This window comes from Onychostruthus taczanowskii, unplaced genomic scaffold (genome assembly GCF_017590055.1).
Source record: "Onychostruthus taczanowskii isolate IOZ18803 unplaced genomic scaffold, ASM1759005v1 scaffold95, whole genome shotgun sequence".
NCBI classification, from domain to species: domain Eukaryota; kingdom Metazoa; phylum Chordata; class Aves; order Passeriformes; family Passeridae; genus Onychostruthus; species Onychostruthus taczanowskii.
Window position 1 is genome coordinate 2355766 of NW_024507546.1, and position 26184 is coordinate 2381949.

At 42.6% G+C, this 26184-nt stretch overlaps 1 protein-coding gene across 3 annotated transcripts in view; it reads left to right on the top strand.

Moving 5' to 3' along the window:
* The window catches only part of CHST11 (carbohydrate sulfotransferase 11), a 158672-nt gene extending 133520 nt beyond the window's left edge, over positions 1 to 25152 (top strand). For all 3 annotated transcript variants that reach the window (XM_041426826.1, XM_041426827.1, XM_041426828.1), the window contains exon 3: positions 23736 to 25152. In XM_041426826.1, the coding sequence (XP_041282760.1) occupies positions 23736 to 24584 (849 nt within the window). In that variant the 3' untranslated portion in view covers positions 24585 to 25152. The remainder of the gene's footprint in view (positions 1 to 23735) is intronic.
* Positions 25153 to 26184: the final 1032 nt, after the last annotated feature.

The window sequence follows — 26184 nt, forward strand, 5'->3', positions numbered from 1 at the left end:
CATATCAGTGGTCAAGTAACCTTTCCACCACTACCTTGGAAGAAAGACCAGGGCAGGGCAAACCTTTCCAATTATCCCAAATATTGCTATGCTTTTGGATCATTTTTATCTGAGAAACTCCTTCCTGTCAGCCATCTGAGAGCATGGGGGTGATAACAAAGAGATCATGAAGGGGTGTTTGACGTAGCTGCTAAATATTATGAGGCCTCTGGGGTCACAGGTAGAAGAGGTGAAGTGTAATGAAGGTCTGTTTTAATTACAGCACTCAAATATGGTGGTAATAGGCAACTGTATAAATCTGTGTTAGAGTTAGGGATTTCATTATGTTTTTAATGAAATACTGATTAGCCTGTGCTAATTGACATGAACCCTGAGCAGACTGCAGCAAATGAAAACAATCTGGCAACTGGCTGCTACCATGCATTGGTTGTGTCCAGCCCTTCCTCACTGCAGGCTGCTGGGGTGTGAGTGAGGTGGTGGCAGTTACAGGGCCTGTTCCATGGATTTCACTATTTAAGGTGTCTCTTATCTTCTTCCTTTCTTCGTCTTCTATTTCTGAATTAACTGAGCTCATTTCTGATACCTGTTTCACTCACATATTTGTTTGCTGACTTTTCTGGGCAAGCAATGGCTTTAAGCAGCCAAGTAAAATAGACTTGTCCTCAAGTCAACTGTTGGTGAATAGATCTTGTATGTGGCTTGGTGGGTTTTCATGAGAGCTTTGCAAGTTCAGTTCCTGTTTGCTCTCTGCTCGCTTCCAGGAACAGGATTTTGTACAAGCTTAACATTTTTGTTTATAATCAGTATATTGTACTTATGGTATGTCTGTTGCTGAAATGCAAGTACTAGATGAAATACTTTTATCTGAGGGTGGGTGCCTGACAGCTTTAGCCAGACTGACCTTTCAGTTGGACTTCTAGTCCTTAGGACTGCCTGGCAATTAAGTGGTTCCTTTTATTTTAAACAAAGATTTTCATCCTAGATACATAAGCTCAAGTTTCATCTTGAGTCTTCTTAACCTGACTTTCAGAAAGTCAGGGTAAAGCCCAGAGCTACTTTAATTTATCCAAGGTTGATTTTTGATGGTTTGTTACCCACTTTAAAATATATAGGCCATTTTCTCTTGCAGTGTAAACACTGTGGAAAATATCACATTTAATAAAAACTGTGACCTCATTCTCAGATTCATTTTAAATGAGTTTCATTATTTTACTCAATATATTATTTATTCATATATTCAAATATATTTATTCAGTGAAGGCAGAGATATTTTGATTAATTCAAAAACTAAATGCTCTGTATTTCTCATGCAAATTGATGCAGGAAAAAAGAAGGAAAAAAAAGGTAAAACTCTCTTTGTACTCTGAGGGCTAAATGCATCATCAGCATGTAATGAATGCTGTTTGTGTGCAGTCAAGTGAGGAGTCATGTTATCCTGAATCTCTCTCCATGACTTTTATTATTATAGCAAAAATAAAATTCAGCACATGTGTTATATATTTGTTCAATGCTTATTTACAGACCCCATTTAGATGGGGAGTAAATGGTCAGATGAGCCTTGCCAGTTACTCAGGTATTGCAGGATGACTCCAATATTTCTTTGCTATTCCTTCTATAATTCTACCAACTTTGCCTTTCTCAATTGAAATATAATAATTAAGAGGGGGGAAAAAAATAAAAAAAAAAGCAGCCTACAATGCAAAAGAAGTGAGATTTTCAAAAAGCGCTCACCATTATAATAATTAATTCCCCACTGAAGTGGGGAGTTAATCTCATTGGCATGACTTTGGTTGGAGCAGAGCTCAGGCCAGCACTCAGCACTATTAACCCACAGAGCAGTGATGTGTGGTAACGTTTGCACAGCTTGACAGTATGTCCAGGCTGTAGGAATTGCAGCAGGCTAAAACCTTAAAGGGGCTGTGGACTAGACCTTTTATTTTCAACTGAAATCACTCATAGAATTTTCATAGACTGAATTTTGCTTAGGGAAAAAGCCTGGTGAATTTTGTTACTTTTGGATTTCATATGTATTTGGGGCAATATGTGTACTTTTTAGAGCACGAGTCCTGTGAGGAGCATCTGAGGGAGCCGGGGTTGTTTAGCTTGGAGAAAAGGAGGCAGACAGGGAACCTTCTTGTTCTCCACAAGTACCTGACAGGAGGCTGTAGGCAGGTGGGGGGTGAGTCTCTTCTCACAGTCACAGGACAAGAGGAAATGGCCTCAAGTTGTGTCAAGTGAGTTTTAGATAGGATGTTAGGAAAAATGTCTTTACTGAGAGAGTTGTCAAGTGCTGGAACAGTCTGCTTGGAAAAGTGGTGGAGTTGCTACCCCTAAAGGGATTTAAAAGATTTGACTGACCTCAAAGTGCCCAGCTGGGTGTGGTAATGTAGATGATGATGATGAGCTCTTCTCCAGCTCATGCACAGTCAATCCAGGGTCAAGGTGTGCATGCCCAGGGGTCAGAAAACCTTATTTTGCATCATCTAGATCATGCTGTATCCCTGTTTCCCTCGACAGGAAGGGAAATGCTGGTATTGCATTGCAGAGTAATTTTGTTACGTGATTCCCCATCTGGTGGGCCTGACAAACAAACAAACAAACACATCATGTCTGAGAGATGAACATGGAATATGTCTATATGGCCTGCTGCAATGCAGGTCACTATTCATAGAATCACACAATGGTTTCGGCTGGAAGAGACCTTGCAGATCACCCAGTTCTACCCCCTGCCATGAGCAGGGACACCTTTCCCTGTTTGCTTAATGTCACACCCAACTGGGGCTTGAACACAGGGAGTAACCCTGTCTCTGGTGCAAGTCCCAGTTGTGTGCTGGGCTGCCTGCCTGAAAGACTGGAAATTTTAGTCTGATCCTCTTCGTAGATATGGCTGGAAAAGGGTCCAAAGTAGTGGAAACCCAGTGCCTCTGCTGTGCAGTGACTGACAGTGGCATAGGCCAGGCATTTTCCTGAGCACCATCCAAAAAACAACCTTTGCAACTGCAGGGCGAGAATTTCTTTCTCAGGTCTCTGTACCCATCTTTCTCTCTCATGTTTTATTCGGTCCCCAAGAGGGAATTCATTGACATTACCTAATCCTCTGTGCATTAGGGATCTGAAAGCAGAAATCTTGTGCTCAGATTGCCAGAGTCTGTGCATTCAAAAAATGTCAGCCTGCTGCAGCCCTGTATAAATGCCTGGTAGAAACAGGAAGATTTTTGTTGTGGTTCTCCATAGATCAGCCTATAAGCTCTTGGCTGGGCATTCCCACATCTTTACATGCACCCACAGACAGTATTCTGTCTTGTAGCCATTGTGTACAATATGGAAATTGATGTGATTGTGTAATACAGAGATTTCCAGTGGAGGCACCTGTTCCTCTTATCTATGATGAAGTCTCCCCAGCCACTTACCGACACACTGCAGTTCATCTGAACCATGAACTGTAAAGCAGCTAATCTTTTTGATCAAAATTTGAATATTGAGATAAGAGCATTCCTCTTTCACTTACAATATCTGTATTGCTCTATTGTGTTAAGAGGATTCTGCATTACTAGTTTTTAACATATGAAGCACAACAAGGCAGTAGCTGTTTGTGCATCTAATAATAGTTATGCTATATCAGTAAGCTGAGGATATCCATCTGTCTACTGAAGCATGCCCTTCACATGGGATTTGCCCAAAATAAGAACTTGCTGTTCCAAAAATCTGGTTACAGAAATTGGAATGTTACTCAGAGCATGAAATAACTGCCTTGGAATGAACGTCCCATTGGCTCCTGGTGTCCACAGAGGCAGGAAAAAATTACCTACAAGGTTGGGAAAATGTCTTCAGGTCAGAACTTACCAACCCTTGATGTCTCTATTATGCTCTTCAAAGCGAGAGATCTTAAAACAAACCCCAGCACCAGAGAAGGCACCTGCAGAGCACTGTCAGTGTGTTGATCTAGACATCAGATTCTTCTCATTTGTTTGCAGTTCTCAGTCACAGCACTGTGTAAACTTTGAGGACTGGACTCATGCTTAGGATATTAAAATACTTTCTTTTGTCTTTTTTTTTTTAATTCCTTCTGTGTGAAAACTTGGCTCTGAAACTTAATAATAAAACCCATGGGCAGCTGTCCTCATAATATAAATCTCCCTCATGTCAGTGGGCTATTTGCTGAGCCCTCAGCAGTGTGCGTTGCATCCTGCAAGAATTCTCATATCTTTCTCAGGTAGATATTTTCATAACTGCTGGACAGTTTTCATCATTTGAGACTGATGAAACAGAGGCATGGACTCTGGAAACACTTGTAGATTTTCTGCTTTGTGGGGTTTTTTTTTACAAAAAACTTTTGTGCATTCCCTCATTACACAAAGTGGTGCTTTCTTCTGGAACTGCTGTTGATGCCCTACCCTAAGGCATTTGAAAGAAAACTTCTTACACCTGGCTTTGTAGTGACAAGAACATTGCCATAAAGTGGCAAAGTATGTTAATGTTATTTGTCTATGTTCCCACTGTTTCTCATTTTCTTTGTATTTTAATTTGGGTCTGCTTAGTTTCTCCACTATTTTTACTGTTTATTGGAACAGCACTTACTGGTCTCAGCTAGCAATCAGCACTTCATGATTCTGGACATTGCACAAGCACAGTGGAGGAAATTATGAATTCCTTGAAGACACTGATGAGCTTGACATTTATTTTCATAAGGCACGTGATCCAAGCTACAGTCTTCTTGCAGTGAAATGTGGACATGGTAGAAATTTATGCTGTGCTTAATTCCAGCCTTCTTGATGGCACATTTTTCATTGAGCACTGAACTCAATAAGAAAATTGAAAAGTGTGATACAGAAAGGGAAATGTTGGACAAGAAACTGGGAAAGCTTTACTTTGAATGTCTTATTATTTTGGTATATTTACTGCTTGCAGAAGCTGATGTTGATGACAGGAGACCAGGACACTGTTGAGTGTCAGGCTTGGCTCTGCCACAAACTCACCATGTCAGCATGACCAAGTTTCACATTTATTGGGCAGTGATAATGTTGACATGCTTCACAGTGGGCCTGAGAGTTTGTAATTCTGGGGACTGCCCATGCTCCTACATAGACATGGGCTGTCTACTTGTTCACAAGTGTCCCCAGTGAAAGGCTGCTGCTTTATGACTGCATGACAGATGGGCTTGGGCTAATCATGTCTTTATTGGTGTTCACCTCTTCAATGTGCAGCAGTGGGAGCACTGCTGAGTGCTCTTCCTTAATGTGTAAATAAAGCTGTGTGTTTTCTCTGTCTGCAGGTCTTGCATAAAAGATAGGTTGTTGTTGCGAGTAATTGTACATTGTCTAGGCTCAGACTTACAGCAGCTGAACCTGGGAATAGTCTGTATTTTCTCTGCTTTGTTGAGCTGCAGAGGGAGGAATGCCTGATGACTACAACCAGAACTAGTTGAGCAGTTTCTTTTTTAGTTTTAATCACTTACTATTTAAATGTCTCAAAGAGGCACTGATTTACAAGTCCTTGCAAACTTCACACAAGGTTCAGAAAGGTCATGAATGCACAGAGGGCAGAGCCATTAGAAAAAGTAAGATGAGGGTGTCAGCATGTGCATTTTAAAAATACATCTATAAATTTCTCATCCAGAATTGTAATTGTTATTCTTCACAGTAGCTGTATAGCTGTGAGCTACCTATCAAATTACTCAGGCAACCTTGAACGTGAAATTTTTTTGTGTAACATCCAAAAGTGTTTTCTTGTGGTGCTAGAGAACCTTTTTAGTCATCCCACCTCTGCCCAACCTGTCTGATTCAGAGATGCAGAGCTTTTTGCATCTCCATGAAGTGATATGTTACATCTCTAGCTGCATCCACACGATTTCACATATCCACACATTCTGTTAACTTTGTTAATTTGGCAGCAAACCTATCAGATTGGCCAGTTCTGGGAAACCAGGTGGTTAGAAGTGCTCAAGGGTCCATGAGTCACCAAACACCTGGTTTTCCACAGACACATCCATCAGTTTGGCTCTTCCAGCATGGCTGAGCTCAGTGGATGGGTCACTGCCCTGCTCTCCAGGTAGCTGGGTGACCTTGGGCAGGTGACAAGACCCATCACTACTCCTTTCCAGTGGCATGACAGGGAGAACTGGGCTCCTCTGTGAGCTTTTTGTCTGCCTTGGCTCCAGCCAAGGGATAGCTCAGGACCCTTCTCCAGCTGCACATCTTGTTCCCGCTGATGGTGGCACTGGACAAGAGCATTCACAAGTCAACACCATTAAAAATTGCCAGGAGTTGGACACAAATAATGGATTTTCTATAAAAAAAAGTAATTACAGACTTTATGGTGGAGTACCAAATCCATTTTTTCCTCTTCTGGGAACCATTAAATAAACTTTATGTTCTGAGGTAGAGCAAAACTGTTGTAATTTAATGCAGTGTTTAATGCCTCTTCCCTGCACTCTAACACCTGATTGTTGCTAATAGCCCAGTGTGGGTTTTCTTTTTCTTTCTAAATTATATTAATAAGTCTGAAATGCCCTGTGACTTGGCATTTCCCTCTGAACGCTTACCCTTTCTTGCCCAGAAAGAAGCCAGTATTTTCAAGAGCAGTTGCCTGTACAGATTTGCTTTTTCAGGTGATCAGCATCTATGTTTAGACTCCTTTCACAGAACCATCAGGCTTTGTTAGTGCAAATTCTTGGGCATAAACCAAAACAACCAGGACAAACCATGGCCTGGAAATGAAAAACAACCCTACCAAAAATGAAAGCCCCATCCAAGAAATGCACATACAGAGCAACAAACTCAGAATCTAGGTTGTCACAGTAGTTTTCATTCAGCCTTTTCTGACACATTTCCACATTCATGATCTTCTGGGTATATTTAAGGGGGATGGGTTGGGAAAGGAAACTAACTTTAGCAGAATATCAAAATAAATGTTTCTCAACAGAGAAGTGCATCAGGATTATAGAATACTTTCCTCCCCTAAAGCGAATGTCCTTCAAAAACAAGACTAGATGATGCATTGAATATGGCACACTATGATACTCCCCAGCAGGACTAAGTCACAGCTCTAATGGGGAAAATTTGCAAAGGTTTTAAGAAGCCACTGGTGCAGTAACTCCCATATGCAGTTTCAATAATAATCATCTCCATAACACTGCAGGTAACACTCCCTAATACCCCACATCAGGATTTGGGATGAGCCATCATCCTCTGCTGAGCAGAGAAGCTGGGTGACTTTGGCTGTAGCCCTTCTGTCGTATAGAATCTCTGTGTAACATGGTGTGAGCTGTGGGATTTCTTTCAGGGGTGATAGTGTTGGTATATGTCTCTTAATAACATCAGAAATTCCCAAGGAGTCACATTTTCAAAGCATTTGGAAATCAAGAGGAAATTTTTATTAACTTCAGTAGCTTTTGAACCAGGCCTATATGTGGGGGTTTTTGTTTTGGCATTGCCTAAGACGGGAGGAATTGTTTCTTTGATAGTACAGCTCCAGATTGCAGGCTCTGCATCTGTGGGTTTTTTTGGTTTGTTTTTTTTTTTTTTTTTAATCAGAACAACTCTGCTTTTACTAGATCTGTGTTAGCTCTTATTTTACTACAATCTTTTTTGCATTTCATAAATACTAATTCCCCAAGCTGTCTCTTTTCTTTAGTAGTTTTAATCTATCACAGACTTTGCTGTTTTCCTTTCCTCTCTTGTCCCAGAGAGATATCATCCTCTGCCATCAAAGGCAAGAGTTTCTCCAAGGAAGCTCTTCAGCCCAGAGATGTAGGAGCAGTATTTTTGCTAAGTATCATTTTTGTTTCCTTCTCTGTATTCCTTCCCCTTCGCTGTCTAACACCAGTGCCAGGCTCTCATTTCACTTGCTTCCTTGGAGGGAACAACTTTACCAACGTTGTGTTTTCTCTTGTCAGCCATGGACAGACATTTTAGACCATTCATTTGTCTTTGAACTGATGTGGAGGTACCAGGCTGCTTTAGCAGATGCCATTCAAACCCAGAGGGCTGTTTCCAGGCAGGCTGTGGTTTTGTTACTGTTTGGAGGTTTTTTAATGGAATTGCTCAGACTGCTTGTTTTCCTTCACGTTTTCCTTCACCTTCTCTGCTGTGTTTCTAGTTATTTTTAGTGCCAAGAGTAAGTTGTGGTAGGCTGAAACAGTAGGCAGATTTGTAGTACTACATTTAAGCTGTACCCACAAACCAGCTACTTGATGCTACTTCTCCAAATTGCACTGGTTGGCTTAATATTGTCCACCTATTCCAGATAAACTGTTTGCTTCTCACCCTTCTCTTGTCTGCACTGAACCAGTATTAAAAAAAAAAAAAAATCAATCTAACTTCTATTTTTTGCTATGAGCTTTATAGATCAGTGAACTTTATGGTTTGGTTTTTCTTTTCAGTAATATACAGGTTGATTTTCAGGGCTGTAGCAAACTCATATTATTAAATCAAAAACCAGACCAACACATGCAACCCTTCTATTTCGTACTTCAAGTGATTTTTTAAAATTCTGGTACATCTTGGAGTACTCTGACTGTACTTAACTCTGATGACTTTCTGTGAGAACTCAGTGGCATTTAAGATAGTTGTTTTAATAAACAGAAAGCTGTATCCATTACTGCAGAACATGCTAAATGTTTTGCAATAGGCAATGCCAAATGTTTGTTACTGATTTCGCATAGAGACCAAGTTGCTATGGAAGTTACATCCAAAGGTGAATCTCCCCAGTGTTGTTCAGAGAAGAAATGACAAGGAGGGAAAGGTGTAAACCTAAACTGCATGTTTTGAGTATCTGTAATCTACTGATTCCAGCATTCTTAACTGCCACAGTTTCTCAATCTGGATCTTGAGTCTCCAATTTAATCCGTTTACTTACTGTAACAGAAAGGACTAGAATAACCTCAGGGAGGACAAATATTTGGAGATATATCTTGTTCTGAAATTCTCCCAGAGCGGTAGCAGGAACCAGTGCTGAAAAATAAATCCCATTCCCCTTCTTAAGAAAAAGGCAAGGTGATGGAAAATTGAAGGTGCTGATAGCATTTGGTTGCTGTGTCTTGAGCCTGTCAGTTGCACTTGGACAGAGAAGGGGTGTTGGAAGAGGACAAGGTTCATCTTGTGAAGATGGTAGAAGAATGCAGCAACACTGAACTAGTTCTTTGTGTCTGGCTTCTCACATCTGGAAAGTGGGGATGATGCTTTAAAGTTTGCAGATTGAAAAAATACCATATAAGAACTGAGTGTTTTTTTAATCCCAGACCTTGGTCTGCAGTAGTGGCTCCAGGTGCAGCCTCAGAAGTTATCCATCCTGCCAGCACCTGCAGATAGATCCCTCTGCAGTTTATCTGAGCTTTACTTGTGAATAAGCATTTATTCCCATTGAACATATATCTGTTGCCTTCAGTCCCTAAAGAGACTGATCATGCTAAAATATGTCCATGTTTTTGTGGACTCACGTCTGCTCCACTACTCACCAGAGAGCTGAGAGATCTCATAGTACTTCTAACAAGCTGCACTTTGAGGCTGCTGAGTTGTGGCCCTGAGATTTACTGATCTCAGTTGATCCGCAAAAACTAAGCAGGGTCCAGAGGATGGGAGGGGTGCAATCCTGTCTGCAATGGGTGAAGATGGAACAAAAAATATTGTTACACTGGTGTGCAGGCTCTTCATAGCTTAACTGGCTGTTGGGCAGTTCAGGATTTCACAGTTAATCTTGGCAAGTGTTTTCTCCTCCTGGAAACAGTCGAATGAACCAGCAGTTTGTCTCTACTCAGGTGATCCTTCTCTCTCCAGAGCTACAGACAAGAGGACATGAATTATGAAAAGCAAAACAGGAGCAGATGTTCTGCATCAGGTTTAAAGTAGCAGTGTATGGTATCTGCTTTATCTCAGTCTCCTAAGAATACCTGTGTTTTGGAGCAGCCTTCTACTCATCCTGTTTAACATCCGTGCCTTCCTTTGGAAATGTTTGCATCTCCCCCACTCTTCTCCCTGCCCTCCCATGGGTTTGAAAACTTAACTTGAGTTCCAGTGATGTTGAAGGCAGCTTGCGAAAGGGGTTGTTAAATGGAGAACAGTCAAGGAGAGAGAGGGAAGAGCAGTGAGAGTCAGAAGTGGAAAAGAAGCTCAGGTGGAAGGAAGAGTTAAGGCTAACATTAAAATAACTGGGAATACCTTAGACCGTCTATCGCATTAACCAGGGGTTGAGTGAACATGGTGGTGTTAATAAGGTGAGTTAAGGGGCCATAACCACTTCTGAAGGGCACTGGGAAGAGGGACTGAATTTGTGGGTTTGGACATGCAGGTGCATAAAGAGAAGTGATGGGAGAGCTGGAGTAAGAGAGTGCCTCGGAAAGCAGAATAAATTGAATGAAATTACAGTTTGTTCCTGGAAGCAGTGAATCCCATGTACTGCTTTCCCCTGTGAACAAAGTTCATTTTTAAACAAACAAAAAGAGAGATAAAGTTAGGTCATGAAGCAGGAAGTGAGTATCTCTAAAAACAGAAGTTGGGAAGAGGCTTTGTGAGACTTCCCTGCTCGTGCTGGCTGGGACACACATCAGTGGAAGATACCCATGGGATAGATTGCAGGATTGGACATAGAGTTGCAAACACCAGATCAAAAGTGTTTAAGTATGGTCCTTACAAATGGGCCTTCGTGCAGTGACCTGCTCCAGCTAGGATCAACCATCAGAAGGAATTTAGAAACAATAGGATAAGCAGACTTTAATGAAATCAGTTTTATATTTGAAATGCAAAACTAAGATGGTTGAAATCAGGTTGGATGTCATTGTTAATCCCTAGGTCAGCTGATATATCTTATAAAAGACAGGATATGTTCAAAGAGCAAAATCCACTGTTCATTATCAATGTGTTTGTGGAGACATTTGTGCCATGGAAGCACCCCCATGAGCTGAAAGGCATGGAGCATTGGCAGCTCTCCCTGCCTTGAGAAGACAGGTCGTGCAGCCGGCAATGCTGTGGGTTGGAGGAGAAACCTTGAGCTATTCATTCATGGATCCAGTGGGTGGAAGCTTCTGCAGAGTGTCTAAAATGACAGATCTCTTAGCAAGAAACTGTAATTTAGGTGTACTACTTCTGTCAGGAATATCAGATCTTCCTACATTATGAGAACTTGTCACTTTTCCCTGCTCCATGAAGTCCATGTCACTTGGCAGCTCTGGAGAAGGACAACCTCTATTCAGTACACCAGGTCATCTACTGCCAGTATTTCTCAGGAGCCATCAGACATCTCTGCTGTCTTGACAGGGAGGTGGCAGCAGTTCCAGGTGCTGACTGAGTGGGCACCATGAACGCTTCTCACACCACCCTACTAAGAAAAAATCAGCAACAAGTGTGCTTTTTCCCTCCACTTTGCCACTGAATTTTGACCTGGTCTGTGACCCACATAACTGCTTATGCCATCTGGGTGCTTACTGCTTGGATGTGGGTAGGGATGCATATACACATATCCATAGGTATGTATAGAGGGAGATGCATCAATTCCTGCCTAACTTCTTGGCATTATTGTTCATCAAAGAGAAAATAAGTAGCTTATGAAAGCAAAAGTCCTGGGAACACTAACAGACTGGTAAGGGTGGGCAAGCAGAAGTCAGGGGTAGCTGACAACAAGGTGCACAGTGAGTGCGAGCTGCCAGGCTCAGTGTCCTACCTGAGCTGAGGAGGAGCTGGCCCTGCTGGGAGCAGCTCCAGGCCAAGCTCACCCTGTGCCACCGAGGAGCCCGCGGAGGCGGAACAGGCTGGGCTGTGTGTGGGACAGAGCCGCCCTGTTCCCCGCGGCAGCAGCAGGCACGGTTCCATGGAGCACACGGGCGCTTTGCCACGGAGCCTCACGGAGTACACGCTCTTGGCTCCGCTCGCCCTGCAGCTGAATGCCTCGACTCACTGCTGGCTGTCGGACTACGTCCCTTCGGCCTGCGGGTTGGCAGCTCTCCGCCTTGCCTGGCTGCTCAGGGACCGGGGAGAGCTTCCCGATCTTTCCGTGCCCTCCGCGCTCGCCAAGGCCCCTGCCTGGTGCTGCAGGCCTGTTAGCTCATAGGCAGCAGGGACCTGCTCCGGGGGGCTTTGCATGCAGAGCGAGGGCTGGCTGAAAACTCCGTCCTGGAGCTCTGTTTTCTTCCCATCTTTGCTGGCATGCTTTAGCTGCAGGTGGGATAAGGCAGATGACAAGGGTACAAGAGCAAGGAAGAGGGAGCCAGCCCTTTCAGCAGATAGAGAGGGAACTGATGAGAGGCTGGCATGCCTTCAGCATCTGTGAAAGGAGCAGAGGGCAAGGAGACAGCACTTGGCTGCAGCCAGAGAAGGATCCCAGAAGCCTGAGCTCAGAGGGGCCTTTTCTGCTCATTTTCTTTGGGAAGTTTAAAAAAGAATGAGCATTTTAAAAAAAGGAAAAGAAGATGATGTGTCAATTTCTTTCAGGCTGTAGTTGAGGTAACAGTTTGAAACAAAATAGCTGCCATTTAAAGAAACACTAAGAATTTGTTCTTTTATTGTAAAGCGACATTTAGTACGCAGTCCCTAAATAGATCCATTATTAGATGAGACAGAGAACCCTTAGAAATCACAGTAAACACAGCTGTAGAGGTGAGGAAAATTAATAAGGCATCATACTAATATTCATACCTTCCAGTTGTCTTGAATGGCTGACAAAAGGGACTTTTAACGTTATCCTCATGCTCTGACGTAGGAAGAATTAATGTAGGAAGTCAGATGCTTAAAAATGCAACCAAGTCACCCTAGGCTTGTCAGGATCTAAGGAAGATTACCTAGGTGCGTTTTCTGTTCTTTTATTTCTGTGCTGAGGAACCCAGGAGCACTGGAAGTTGTCAGCAAGGGCCTGGTGGTCGGATCCAGAGAATGCTGGATGTTGTCTGTGTGGAGCGGGCACAGTGGGTGGAACATGTTGGTGTTTGGGAAGAGGTGTCAGTGGCCAACAGGGAAAGCAGACTTATGGATGTGCTCTTTGCCTCCCAGCCAACCTGTGGTAGAATCACTTGTGGTTGGCTATGGGAGTGGGTTTGTTTTGGTGTACAAAGACTGAAACAGCTGAGGGTTTCAACAGAAACAGAAAACATTGAAAAAGCAAATTATTTCCTCTCCTGTGTCATGGTTCATCTTTTGACTTTTGTCTTGATCTCTCTTTGGGCCCAATTCTGACAGAATTAGAGTTGGGCTAAAAGACTGCTGGTTGGTTTGTTTGGGACTGAGTATCCCTCAGGGTTGGAGTCACTGGTGTTTATCTCAATAAAGAATAAATCAGACCTAGGAAGCTATTGATGAAGCAGGCTTTTTATGCTAACCGTAATTTCTGTGCTACATTCAGCAGCAGGAAAGTTTCCTGGGAAGCCTGTTGTCATTAAGATTATAAATGAATGCTAGCATTTTAGTATGAGAGGCCTTTCGTTTTTTCAAGCAGGAGGTCATCTAATTCTTTTTGAAGAGCAGCAGAAAGGTGAAAAGTTTTCAGTTGACTGTAATTAAGGCCATGGAGAATGAACAACCCTGGTTAGTCACCTTCTGTGAGCATTAGTGAGCAGCACATTCAAACATGCCAGAAAAAGTTACCTTAGCAAGGTTTAGTCTGAGCACAATATAACCTTACCAAGAGGCAGTAAAATAAACTTAATGTTAATTTGTGATAGTTTAGTCAAGGAGAAGAAAATCATTACCCAAAGGATTTAGGTATTTTGCCAGTCTTTGTCAGGATATATTCGTCCAGATCATTTCAAGAAAAGAGAGCCATATTGAGACAGGAGATGCAATCTGTTCTTGTTTCTGACACTTACCTTCTGGGAGGGTGAGATTAGCTCTCTCTTCCCTGTCTTCTCTGGACCTTGGCACCATCCAGTTAGACAGAAGCAAGGCTCACAGGGCAGAGCTTACAGCAGGGTTACACATGGCAGGCATCAGCACTTCTACTTCCAGCCTCTTAGCTTAAAAATAACAACACAGCATTTCTTGGTGAGGGCCTGAACCTGCATCCCTGACCCACAGGAGTAGCATTCACCTTACCTGCTCAGAGATATTGGAAGGGACATCCCACAGTGTCCCATTGTCCCAGCCAAATGCCTACTTGGATTGGGGAACAACTAAACACACTAAACACGTAATTGGAGGGTTCCCCTCTCCTCGAGGGGGTTGCTAAAGCCCATGAATTACGTGTAAGGAAACCAGCTATGCAGCAACTCTCTCCTGTTTCTCCTATTTGGGTTTCAAAAGCTCTGGGTGTGCTGCACACTGAGTTAAAAATTGGAAACATATTACCCTGATTTAGCATGGGACTGAGTAAATTGTGTTGACTTAAAATAGAAGATATCCTGCTGAGAAAAAAATAAGTATTTCTACTCAACTGTGTGACACCTAAACTGCAACCCGGAGTTACAGGAGGAGGATTTGTGTTACTGAGAAGTCCATAAATGTTAGCTGCCAGGTCAGAGCTGCTGAGGGGAGCAGGGCACATATGTCCCAGACAGCTCCAGGCATTTAGACCTCCTATATCTCCGCCCCACGTCCTGTGCAGGGTTTCACACGGTTTCTGTCTGAGCTTCTGCCTGGTCTCTGCCCACCCCAGAGGTGGGTGGTGTTGCCTTGTCCTCAGGGGGTTTCATTCACAGTACTGACTGGCTGTGTGGCTCTGCAACGTTTGCTGAAAGCCCTGCTCCTGGAGTGCATGGAGTGCTCCTGAGATTTATGGTAGTGAGCTTAGCTTACAGAAGGCACCATCCCACGTTTGCAGAGCTTGAAGGACCTGCAAGACAACACCTGCCTGTCTGGTGGGATAATTTGTTCCCTTCTTGGGTAGATGGATGTTCCCAATGCTGGACATTCCTGTGTTTCAGCACAGACGTATCTTACCTTTCTGTTGGGATCTATCCTTTATCTGAGTCTCTCTTGTTTAGCTCTGTTACTACTTGTCCTAACCAGACTGAGTCCAAATTATTCCTTTCTTCCTCGTGGAAATTCTTATGTATTTTTGTATTTACGTATCTACTCTATCTGGTTTCCTCACTCCACCCAGTTTATCTCACCCCTGTAACCACAACTCTTTACAACACAGAACCAAATGTCAGTTTTTCCATTGTCTCCTAGATGCCAGCTATGTTAAAATGTTGTTTCTTACTCTGTTTTTTTAAGGGCTACTCCCAGCTCCACTCTGGCTGACTCCATGTATGCCTAGCCCAGTACTCCTCCTTGTTCATCATTTGCTGATGTCCATGTCATGCCTTTTCCTAACCAAGTTTCAAGCCTTTCCTTGAAAATCATATAAATCATAAATCATGCAGCTCCCGCAGTAAAGATGTAATAGCAGAGTGCAGCAGCTGCAGGTCACTCACTTGGCTTCGAACTTCCCAACCCATGTGCTTGTCCCTGAGTTTGGGTTGTCCCAGTTAATGTTTCATCTATGCCCCGACTGTAACCTGGCAGTTGTGAGATAAAAAGTGGAAGCCTTTTTGATCCTGTCTGCTGTCTCTGCTGACTTGGAGACAGTTCTGCAAACCTGGCCCTTTCCCAAGCACCTGTGGACAACAGTAGTGCATCCTTGGGAAAGGAGGGTTAGAAGGACAGTGGTTGTGTCCCTGTGTGTTACAGGTTCCACACACAGGTCTGGAGAGCATGAGCTCAGCCCCAGCCATCAGACGTGTGCACGTCTGTCCGTGTGTGTGTGCTGGAGGGGAAAGGACAGAGAGTTTTCATTTTAAAATTAAATTCATACGATAGCCAGACCTTTCAGCTTTTTCATGCAAACAGTGATTTATCACTGCACTTACAGAATGAGCCAGGAGCAAACAGATTCATCACGCGCCGTCCTTTCATGCCAGAGCAGCAGCCAGCGACTGTGGCGGCGGTGCAGAGAGGTCAGATCCCACCACAGAGCCTCTGCCATGGGAAGGCAGCACAGATACATCACCCTCACCCCACCATAGCTGCCGAGGTCCCAGCCTTGGGTTTCATCCGTTTCTTGTTATGAGAGAAAAGAAAAAAAAAAAGGATTGACCATCTATTCCCCTTCTCCCCCTCCTTTTGTTTGGCTGCTGGGAAGACAGTGCAAAATGCTCTTTGTACACACAACACAAAGTGCATCTTCTATAAATTAAATCCCAATAAGCTCACCAGCATGAAGATTGCTTGCTTTAAGTGTTCCCAGCTCAAGACTTCTCCGGCCCTCTGTGAAGATTTCTTACCTCTTGCATGTATTGCACTTAAACTCAGTCACTTCAGTTTTTCCTGCCCTGTGTTTATATTTCCCCAGAGCTTCAGAACAGCAACATGCATGTCAGCACATCCTTCACCCTCGATATGGCCAGGCCATAGGTCTTTCTGCATGGTCTTCCTTGGGACTTCCAACTTTTTTCTCTCCTTGTTCAGAGGAGATACTTTACAAGATGTATACATTTATCTTATTAGCCCCAAACACTGTGTATGGTATGAGGCCTGATACCAAATAGTTCTATTAGGAAGAATGGGAATGGACAGGCTTCCCAAGATGCTTGGGATTATATAGGAGAAGGTGGCATTGGAAGGGAGCTGGTTCTTTTTTTCCTGGATCAATATCTTGTGTGACAGTTTTAGCCTGATTAAAAAGCTGGTTTTCTACACAGCTGTGCCATTTGGTGTCAGTCTCTTGATTTTTCAAGATTTTGCATCATTTAGCCTCTCTGTGGTACTTTACTTTCTCTCCAAGCTGAAAAGGCCAATACTTAATGACCTAGTTATGAAGTTTTCCCAGGATAGTATCAGCATCTGTGTCTCTTGCCAGGTTTTGCCTGGTTCAGTGTTGGTTTTTTTCTAGCACCCAAGTAGTACTTGTGTAGTACCTGATTAAAGACAAGTGAATGCCAAAGTTTATGTGGATTTGGGCTTTAATCAAATCATTGTAGTCCCCACAGTAATGCTGAATTATCTCACCCTGCTCTGCTGTGCCCTGCTCTGAGTGCACACAGACACACAGGGACAAAGTTGGGGATGTGCATTGGAAGAGGAAGGAGGGAATGTATGAAGCAATTCAGGATTTTTGGCAATACAGTGTTAGCAGCTGCTGTGTATGACTGTTGTACTTTCAGGAGCTTTGATCCTTCTTTTCATAGCCCTGGTGCATTCTCTGCAATGGGAACTGAAAATTGTGTGGTTATCTTGGTTTGCAATACAAAGAATTGAAAAAAAAAGTGTATTCAGCCTAATCTTCTCCACAGGGCAGTAGGTTCAATGCATGAAATGGAGAAAATAATAAAGCTTTGTAATATTTCAAGAGTTTCCTTCAGAGGATATAATTTGCTTCTAAAATGTTCTCACTTGGTAAAGTGCTCCTAAGTTAATATTAGTTTTATCTTCTATTATCCAGTCACTCTGTAGAGACATTTTCATAGCAAATTCATATTCCAGTTTATCTGGCCACAAGTTTTAAGGGAAGATGTTAAGGATTTCCATCTTTAGGACACACAATATACTTTCTCTGAATGAATATTAATTTTTGGCATGCTCCTCATTTGAGTGCTCAAAGTTTTTGGAAAAGTTAAGTCAAAATGAATATGCCATGAAATGTGAAATAAATCAAAGTATGAAAAGTTGCAAAGCTATTAGTTTAAAAAAATGTTGCACTTCAGGTCAGTTTAATAAAATTCCTTTAACAAAAATGCAATTGTTCTTTTAGATACAGTGTTTTGATTTGCACAGCTACAATTGTCTGACTGTCATCTCTAGAAATCTGTGTAGTGTAATAATTATTTGAGATGATCTGAGAAATGCTTGGACTGTCAAGTATGAAAAATTGCTGCTTCCCCATTATTGTCTAATGCTGAAAATTTTGAAGAATACAATCTAGAACTTGGTGTATAGCACATATATACACTAAGTAGAGTAGCTACGGATGCAAATTGTAAAAGCCAAACCTTAAAATAGTCTAAACCATGTTTGTAGCTTCAAGGCTCTCCATCAAGGTTTCAAGAATCTTATGCATACCTTTCATGTGAAAACAGGATTGGAAACATGCTTGCATGTAACCTCATGCTTAAAAATCCCCCACCCTTTTAGCATCTGGGAAAACAAAAGTAATACTGAAAAACATTTTGTATATTAAATAACAAACATCTCCTAAAAATCAGGTGTGTAATTGATGGGCTGGGGGAAGGAGAGCTGATAATAACTTGAGATTTCAGACAACTGACTCTTGCGATGACACACAACCAGGACCATTAGTGCCACCTATAGTTAGTCTGTTTGACAGTTCTCACTTTAACACCTTTCTTTCTGTGGATTCTGAGGCTGCTGTACACCCCCCCTTCTAAACAATGCTATTAAGAAGAATTTGGTGGAGATGAGCTTTGGTTTTATCAGTGCTGGAGAGACCCAGCTAGATGTCAGCTGGTTTTTAGCTGATGGACCACAGATGAGGGGAGCTCTGCAGCAACTAGCACAGTTCTAGCATAGGACACAAACCAAACCTCCAAACACAAAGGTAACTGAAGAATTAAAGGCAGATGCAAAGTCTTCGTTAAGGCAAAATTGAAGAGAAAAACCAATTTAGCAAGGAATGGGCCTGCAAACGCTATTCGCAAGATTTATCCTCTTTCTTCCATGCAAAACTAGTTTGGTAATTTTGCCCTTCAGTCTGCCATGATCAAGTGTCATGTTAGCAGTCCCAGCATAGGCTGGTTGTGAGCCTGGTTACAGTAAGACACAACTAGCTGCAGGCAATGCAATATAAATAAATGAAACCCTTCCTGGTAAATGTGGAGGGTACTGCTTTCCACCATAATTTTTATAGTGAGACAGAATTTAATTAATGGGCTTTTTGAGTGACATTTCAGTATTTCCATCCTTCTATTAAAAAAACTGCTTTCAGTGCAGGTACCTGTGAATTGAATTGATCTCTGCACCTAGTTTTCAGTAGACTACTATAATAATCATAATAATTTAAAAAATCCCCGTGTTTAAATCTGTACTTGCTGCTTGGCCGTCAAGCTTGGAAAGGTCTTCAAAGATTACTTTATCCTGCTGTGCCTAAGTAGCCAGAAGGAAATGCCTCCCATCTCATTACTCTGGTTTACCTTGAATAACCTTTGCCTGTAATGAGTTGATGACCTCCAGTTGGTCAGCATATGCATTTCTGGTCAGCATATTCTCTAGTGCTCTCCACAGAACACCCTCTTTCCCCCGCCCCTGCACACACACCCCCACCTTCCACTGAACAGAAGACATCCACATGGGCAGAGAGTGCTGGACTTTCGTCCCCTGTTGTTACTTTGGGACTGATGGAGATGAGGAGCTTCTGGGATCAGAGTGTCCCCAGACTACTTTTTTCTTCTTTTAATGCCACTGAGCTTAGAAGTCTCCTGCTGCTCATGTCAATTCACTGCTCAACTTGGTTGCTGCATCAGAAAAGGAAGGAAAGCTTTGATCTTGACATGCCCTTCTTCTCTGCCCCCCTTTACAACTTCTGCAGGAAAATAAAAACATTATTAAGCGCATCTCTGGTGTCAGTCCTTTTAGGGGAGAACAGTGCTCTTATCAGATGTCTTCCCAAAACCTTTAATGGCTTGATGAAGTCAAAGCTGAACTGTCAGAGGACACACCCGAGCACAGACTTTATCACCATCCCCACACTGCTGTCAGGGTAATCTGCACACAGGCTTGAAAGTGGATTTAGACCATTACTTATTGTGCTTTCTAGAACTGAGGGGTCAGCAGGGACCTCTGGTAATGAGCACGGGCACAGCCATCAGTGTCCAGGCAGCAGCTGCACGCTCATGACTGCTGTAGCCACATCTGTTACAGTTTTGGAGGAAGAAAAGCCCATGACCCCAATTGTTTGTCTGTCCTTCACCATCCATGGGTTTAAAGATACCTGTTCCTTGGCTGCTTAAATTTGTGGGGTATATTTTCCTCATTAGCTGTGAGCACATTTGCACTTCTTCCCTGGCCAAGTGGGTCTCTAGTTTAAACAAATGTGTTTCCAGTCTCATTTGAACTTACTGTTTCTCCAGGTCCCCTTACCAGCTTCAGGAGTGAAATTGTTATGTGGCTTAAAAACCTTGCCTGTAACTTTAAAAGAAGAGGAACCATATTACCATCATCTAACTCACTGTTAATGTATGGTTTCAAAATACTAAATTGAAAATGCTCTTATGATTACCTTCTATGGTGCTGTAGACTCTAGAGTCCACAGAGCATGTCCTTTGTGCAAAGCAGAGTTTGGTGGTTCTTTCAGGATTCCAGTAAAGGCTCTCAGGTGCCTTCCATGGCCTTTCACTAGGGCAGGGTCAATGTGGCTTTCCTACCAGCCACCCCTTCAGCAAGGGGACTGTTGCCATCAAACCTCGAGGAGAGCCAGCAGGACTCTGTGTCTCTGGGGGAAGCAGGTAGGCCAGCTTTTCTAGGGTGCATCAGGTATGTTAGTCAGCTGCAGAAGGAGTGGGCTTTGATACACTTGGCATTGTTCTAAGACAGTCACTAGATTGGTCTTCTGTCTTTTTCTTCTTTTTTTAATAAACTGAAGTCAGTAACATAAAAGAAAAAGGAAGTCGAGCTTTCTATTTCCTACATGGCCCTTCATCCATCAGCCACTCCAAAGGGTGCTGTCATTGATGAGAACTAGACAATCCCTTTTTACTGTTGCATTGCTATTTAATATGCGCTCTGTGTGCCCCCAGGCAGGCCAGAGCACATGCATGGTTCACCCTGGGGCATTGTTATGTACGTAGTAAATGTGGCTTTTATGTCATTTCTTCATATTTTTTCCATGTTAAAAAGAATGAAAGTACCACTTGAAAATGCACAAGTGTAATCTTCTAAATTAATTTAATATAGTACAAGCTCATTGGTAATTGCAAATACTAAGGCTTCATTTTTCCCCTTACTCTAAATGTCTGAAAATCTCATTAATGTTAATGTATGGGGAAGAAGTGCTTAGCGTATTGATAGAGGAATGAAATCAGGAGCAAAGCACAGCTCTACAAAGATTCATCTGCAGATTAGGGTCTGAAGCAACTATTAGATTATCAAATCTGACCTTCTATCTAATACAGACCATAGAATCTCATCCACTTAATTCTGTATTTATCCTAAGAACAGCACCAGAAAATCAGATACAGTGCATTAACATATTATAATGTAGCCATGTATTCAGGCTTTTTTTTTTAACTCTAAAACCTGGGGCAAACAGCACTACTGTGCTATATGTTTTTTGATGAAAATCTGCAGGAGGAGAGATTTCAGCTTTTTATTTGCAAAAGAGAATCTGTATGTCTGTGAGTTTGCATAGGGTTTTGTTTAGTTCTTAGAAAATTATTGACTGGTAAATAACCAGTATAGAGCTAGTTGAGATACATTACTTCTGTTTTGTTCTGAGGATGCCATAAATTGAAAGAGGGAAATTTTTTTTAACAGAAAAAGTAATTTTCTTGAAAAATCTGTGTGGGGTCCTTGACAACTGCTTTCTAACATCTAGTTTGGAAACTCCCTGCCAGTCAGTTTTCCTAGGAAGTACGAAGCACATTTCACACCTGGCTTCTCATCTCTTTGACTGTTACATAAAACTGCCCTTGAAGTGCACCTGGGAGATATCCAGGGGGATACCACACACAGACAAAAGACAAGCCAAGCTGTCTAAAAGAACTGCACTGGGCTAGTGCACATTTTAACCACTAGCCAGCATTTTACTGAACAGAGAAGCAAAAGAGATGAGGAAAGTATCAGAATTCAGAGAAGTGGTGGGTGGCACTGTGCAAAATACAGAGGTCCCAGGCTTGGCACTCTCTTGAAGGAAAAGTCCTCCTGCCCAGAGTTGAGCTGCACCAGCCCCTTGATGTTGCTCATACCATGGAGACATTTCTCTGCAACCCACCACAGCCCAGACAGAGGGAAAATCTCTGTTGCTCACATGCAGCAAAAGCTTTTGCTGCCCCTTGGGTGGGTGAAACTTGGGCTCTTAGCACTAGTCTGTAACAAAGCAATTTCCATTTCCTTTCTCTGCAAAGCGCAGAAATCCTGCGACTGGCTTGGTCCCATTTTGTAGTTTCATTTGGGTTTCGACTCTAAAGTTCATTTGGATTCTGTTCTTTGAGTTTTAATGGGTTTTTTAAATATGAATCGTGGCTAAGCACTGCTACTGAAAGCAGAGATTTGACCCATGACTGCAAGAACTGGAGGTTCAGTGTGGACTCCCAAGCTGGTGTAAAACCATTTGCCAAGGACAAAGGGTTTTGCCTGGCATGTACTGGTTTTTTTCTGGTATATTGGCAGGGAGAAAGACCCGTATAACCAAAGGAACACACATAACAGGTGCATAGAGTCTACACTGCCTCAAATACTTCTTTTCAGTGTCCTGTGATTCCTGTTAATTCAACAAGAAGGTACAACATAAATACTTTTGAAATACTCAGCATACAAGAAGAAATCCCAGACCTCCTTGCCTATCAAATAAGAAGGTCAATACTTGACTTAATTCTTGTCTTTGAGGCTAAATTAATTATTGAGCATAAGGTTCTTCAAAATTCACAGGTAAATTGTGTTAAATAAATGTAAATAACATTACTAACGTCTTCCCACTGTTGCTTTGATGCAGTTTATTCTCAATAAATAACAAGGTATTTGTAGTAGTGAGGATAGGGCTGCACAGAAAAACCCCATGCCATGCAGAGACACCTCCGAACAACCAAACACAGGAGCCCTGCACTGGCATAGTCTGAAGGAATCTGTTGCAGTTCGTTTTGGGGGGGCACCCTGGGGTGTCCCCGGAGGGCCCCCTAGGCTGTGAGTTGGCTGGCAGCAGCAGGCAGGCAAGGAGACTCCGCACGGCTTCTGAGGGTGCTGATTAGATGAAGGTTTATTGGGGGTCCCATCCCTGGGAGCATGGTGGTTACTGAGGGAGAAGGGGGAAGGGGGAGGGGGAAGGAGGGGGAGAGGGAGAGCCTAGGGGATGGAAGGGCCAAGAGAGGAGAAAGGCTAAGAGAGCAGAAGGGCTAAGAGAGCACCTGGTCTCGCTGGCACGGTTTAAGAGGGGGATTGAAAATGGGCACGGAATCAGACTTGGGCCAATGGGATTACAGGTACATGATGGTTCAGGGCAGGACCACAGGCTTGGGATATACCGTACATTTTGGAGGGGTGAGACAGAGCATACCATTTAAATAAAATGCAATACTACACCAATCTTCCTCTTGGCGAGCTGCAGGAATATCCATGGACTTCATTTATTCTGGCCATAGCCGTATATGCCATATTCAAGGTCATAGCCAAGAAACAAGCCATAACTATTAAATTTTCTAACCAAAAAGACACCAGTAACAAGAACACACAGTATTTTCATTTTGTCGAATTTTCCAGTATCTTCCTATCCCATCTCAGCAGCAAAAGATCCAACACTGCTGTAGCTGTGGGTTTAACTGCAGAGTGGAGGCAACATTTTTTTTCCAGGCCTAAGAGAAGCAGTGACCACATCTCGGGATGAGGGTTCTGTAAATACACTTGCCACCATGTTGTGTGAGCACTTGTGCTCCTTGATATTGTCTTCAAAGCAAAGCACTGGATGCTCTGTGAACAGCATTTAATCAGTGTGTATCAAGAAGTTTTGAGAGAGAAACAGTTCATCTTCTAGAGTAGTGTCAGTTGTAGTCAGCCACATAATGAATTAGTCTATGCAGGGAAAGATCTGCTTTTCTATGAATTTGTATAATAAGCAAAAAAGGCATTGAGAGTTTCCCAGCCCTTGACCTGCTGGTCCCTGTGCTTCCTTTGCAGTTATCCAACACAGCAATTCTTCATCAGATCAGACGAGACCAAGTGACAGACACGTGCCGGGCAAAGAGCGTGTCCAGCAGGAAGCGCCGTGTGCTGACACCCAATGATCTCAAGCACCTGGTCGTGGATGAGGATCATGAAATGATCTATTGCTATGTTCCCAAAGTGGCCTGCACAAACTGGAAGAGAGTCATGATGGTTCTGACGGGAAGAGGGAAGTACAGCGATCCGATGGAAATCCCGGCCAACGAAGCCCATGTGTCTTCAAACCTGAAGACCCTCAACCAGTACAGCATCCCAGAGATCAACCACCGCTTGAAAAACTACATGAAGTTCCTCTTTGTTCGCGAGCCTTTTGAAAGACTGGTGTCAGCCTACAGGAACAAGTTCACCCAGAAGTACAACACTTCCTTCCACAAGCGATACGGCACCAAAATCGTGAGGCGCCAGAGGAAAAACGCAACCCAGGAGGCTCTGCGGAAAGGTGATGACGTGAAATTTGAAGAGTTCGTGGCATATCTCATCGACCCACACACCCAAAGAGAAGAGCCCTTCAACGAGCACTGGCAGACTGTGTACTCCCTCTGCCACCCTTGCCACATCCACTACGACCTCATAGGAAAGTACGAAACGCTCGAAGACGATTCGAATTACGTTCTCCAGCTGGCAGGAGTAGGCAACTACCTGAAATTTCCCACCTATGCAAAGTCTACGAGAACTACTGATGAAATGACCACAGAGTTCTTCCAGAATATCAGCTCCTTGCACCAAACGCAGCTGTATGAAGTCTACAAACTTGATTTTTTAATGTTTAATTACTCAGTGCCAAGCTACCTGAAATTGGAATGAGGGATGGGTTGGGGGGAAAGAGGGGAGAGAAGGCCTGTTTTATTTAAGATTTTTATTTGTCATAATAAATATGGAGAATGGGTTATTTTGTAAATTAATATTTTCTTTTTTTGAATGATGCTGCGAGCAGCACAGTCAAAATTATTTAAATCAACTGTAAGAAGGGACAGCTCTCTTTGCAGGGTAACGGGATTGTGATGATCTAGTTGTAGAAATTAATAATACTGCTACACTGTTTAAACAAATGTTAATTGTGTTCTGGTGAATTTCATTGATCTTTCATTCCTCCAGTTCTAATTAATGTTATTTATACTTATTTAAAACATTGTCTCTTGGTAGGTTTCACTTCAGCAGCAGAGATAGGCTAACATATGGACAAAAGGAGTCTGGTTTTTAGTTTTCCTCAATTTCCAGCTTGCTCTGGGTAATAATATTCTTCCATTAGGCATTGATGCAGGTAAATATGGGAATGGTTCTGGAACCACAAGCTTTGAGAAGATCGGTGAAAATAAGTTCTTTAGAAAGTGATGTTGTGCTCCATACTAGTACAAAATCTGTCTTTCTAGGCCTGAAAAGTAACCCAGATTTGGGTAGATTTGTGAGTATCTAAAACCCATGACTGAAGGAAATGTGAATGTATTCCTTAGGAAGTTACCTTAGGAAGATTCCTTTTATAAGTCTTAATGAGTTTTTAAGAATATGGCCACTCCCACTGGCTCTTAATTTGAAGCGTCCCAGCCCAGATGAATTGGGGATGGTCCATCAGAAAAGAATCAGCATTGGAAAGTGACTGTAAGAGATTTTTTGAATGCCCAAAGCAATTGGCATTGACTTAATTCATATCCAGGACGGAGCTGTGGGGACATCCATCCTCTTCAAGTCGTGCTTCCCTAATAGATCCTAAGATGGGCAATGTTTATTGCTGTAAAGAATCTGCACACATCATTTGAAAATTCAAAAGGTCATCTTCATGTTGATTTTCTCAGCATGCAAGGCAATAAAAGAGGTCTCATCTTCCTACATGCTGGTTTCATGGCTTTTTCCTAGGGAGGAGAAGCCTTCTTTTTTAGCTGATGCCTAAATGCCATTGACAGGAATTTTTCTAAGTTCCAGTGTATTAGAAATTCATCTAAGTCATCTCTAGTGTAAGACCATGACCTTTTTTCTTAAGGGGAATGTCTCAGTAGCAGTTGTTTTGTGTTTAACAGCTTTTTGGGATGGCAGATGATTGTTTTGGGTAAGCAAATACTAATCTATACACAGCAGATAAACAATGAGAAATGGGATTTCAGTGTGGATCTGTTAGCCAGCTAGTAGGACCAGAAGTTCAGGCTTCTCCAGATGTTTGCTTCAGTTGGATGCAGGTGAGGGAAGGCTCTGTAGCCACCTCAGCATCCACAGGCAGCTGATGGGCAAAAGGAGGCAGAGGCTAAATTGAGGCACTTGTGAAAATATAAAATCTGTTTTAAAGTTGATAGATGGTTAAAAATGGGGGGTTTAACTTGCCTACATGTCAATCTTTTGATCAAAATAAACCCTTTCAAAAATGATCGATGATTTAAATAAACTCAGCTGAAGGCAGAGCTGTTTCAACAGTATC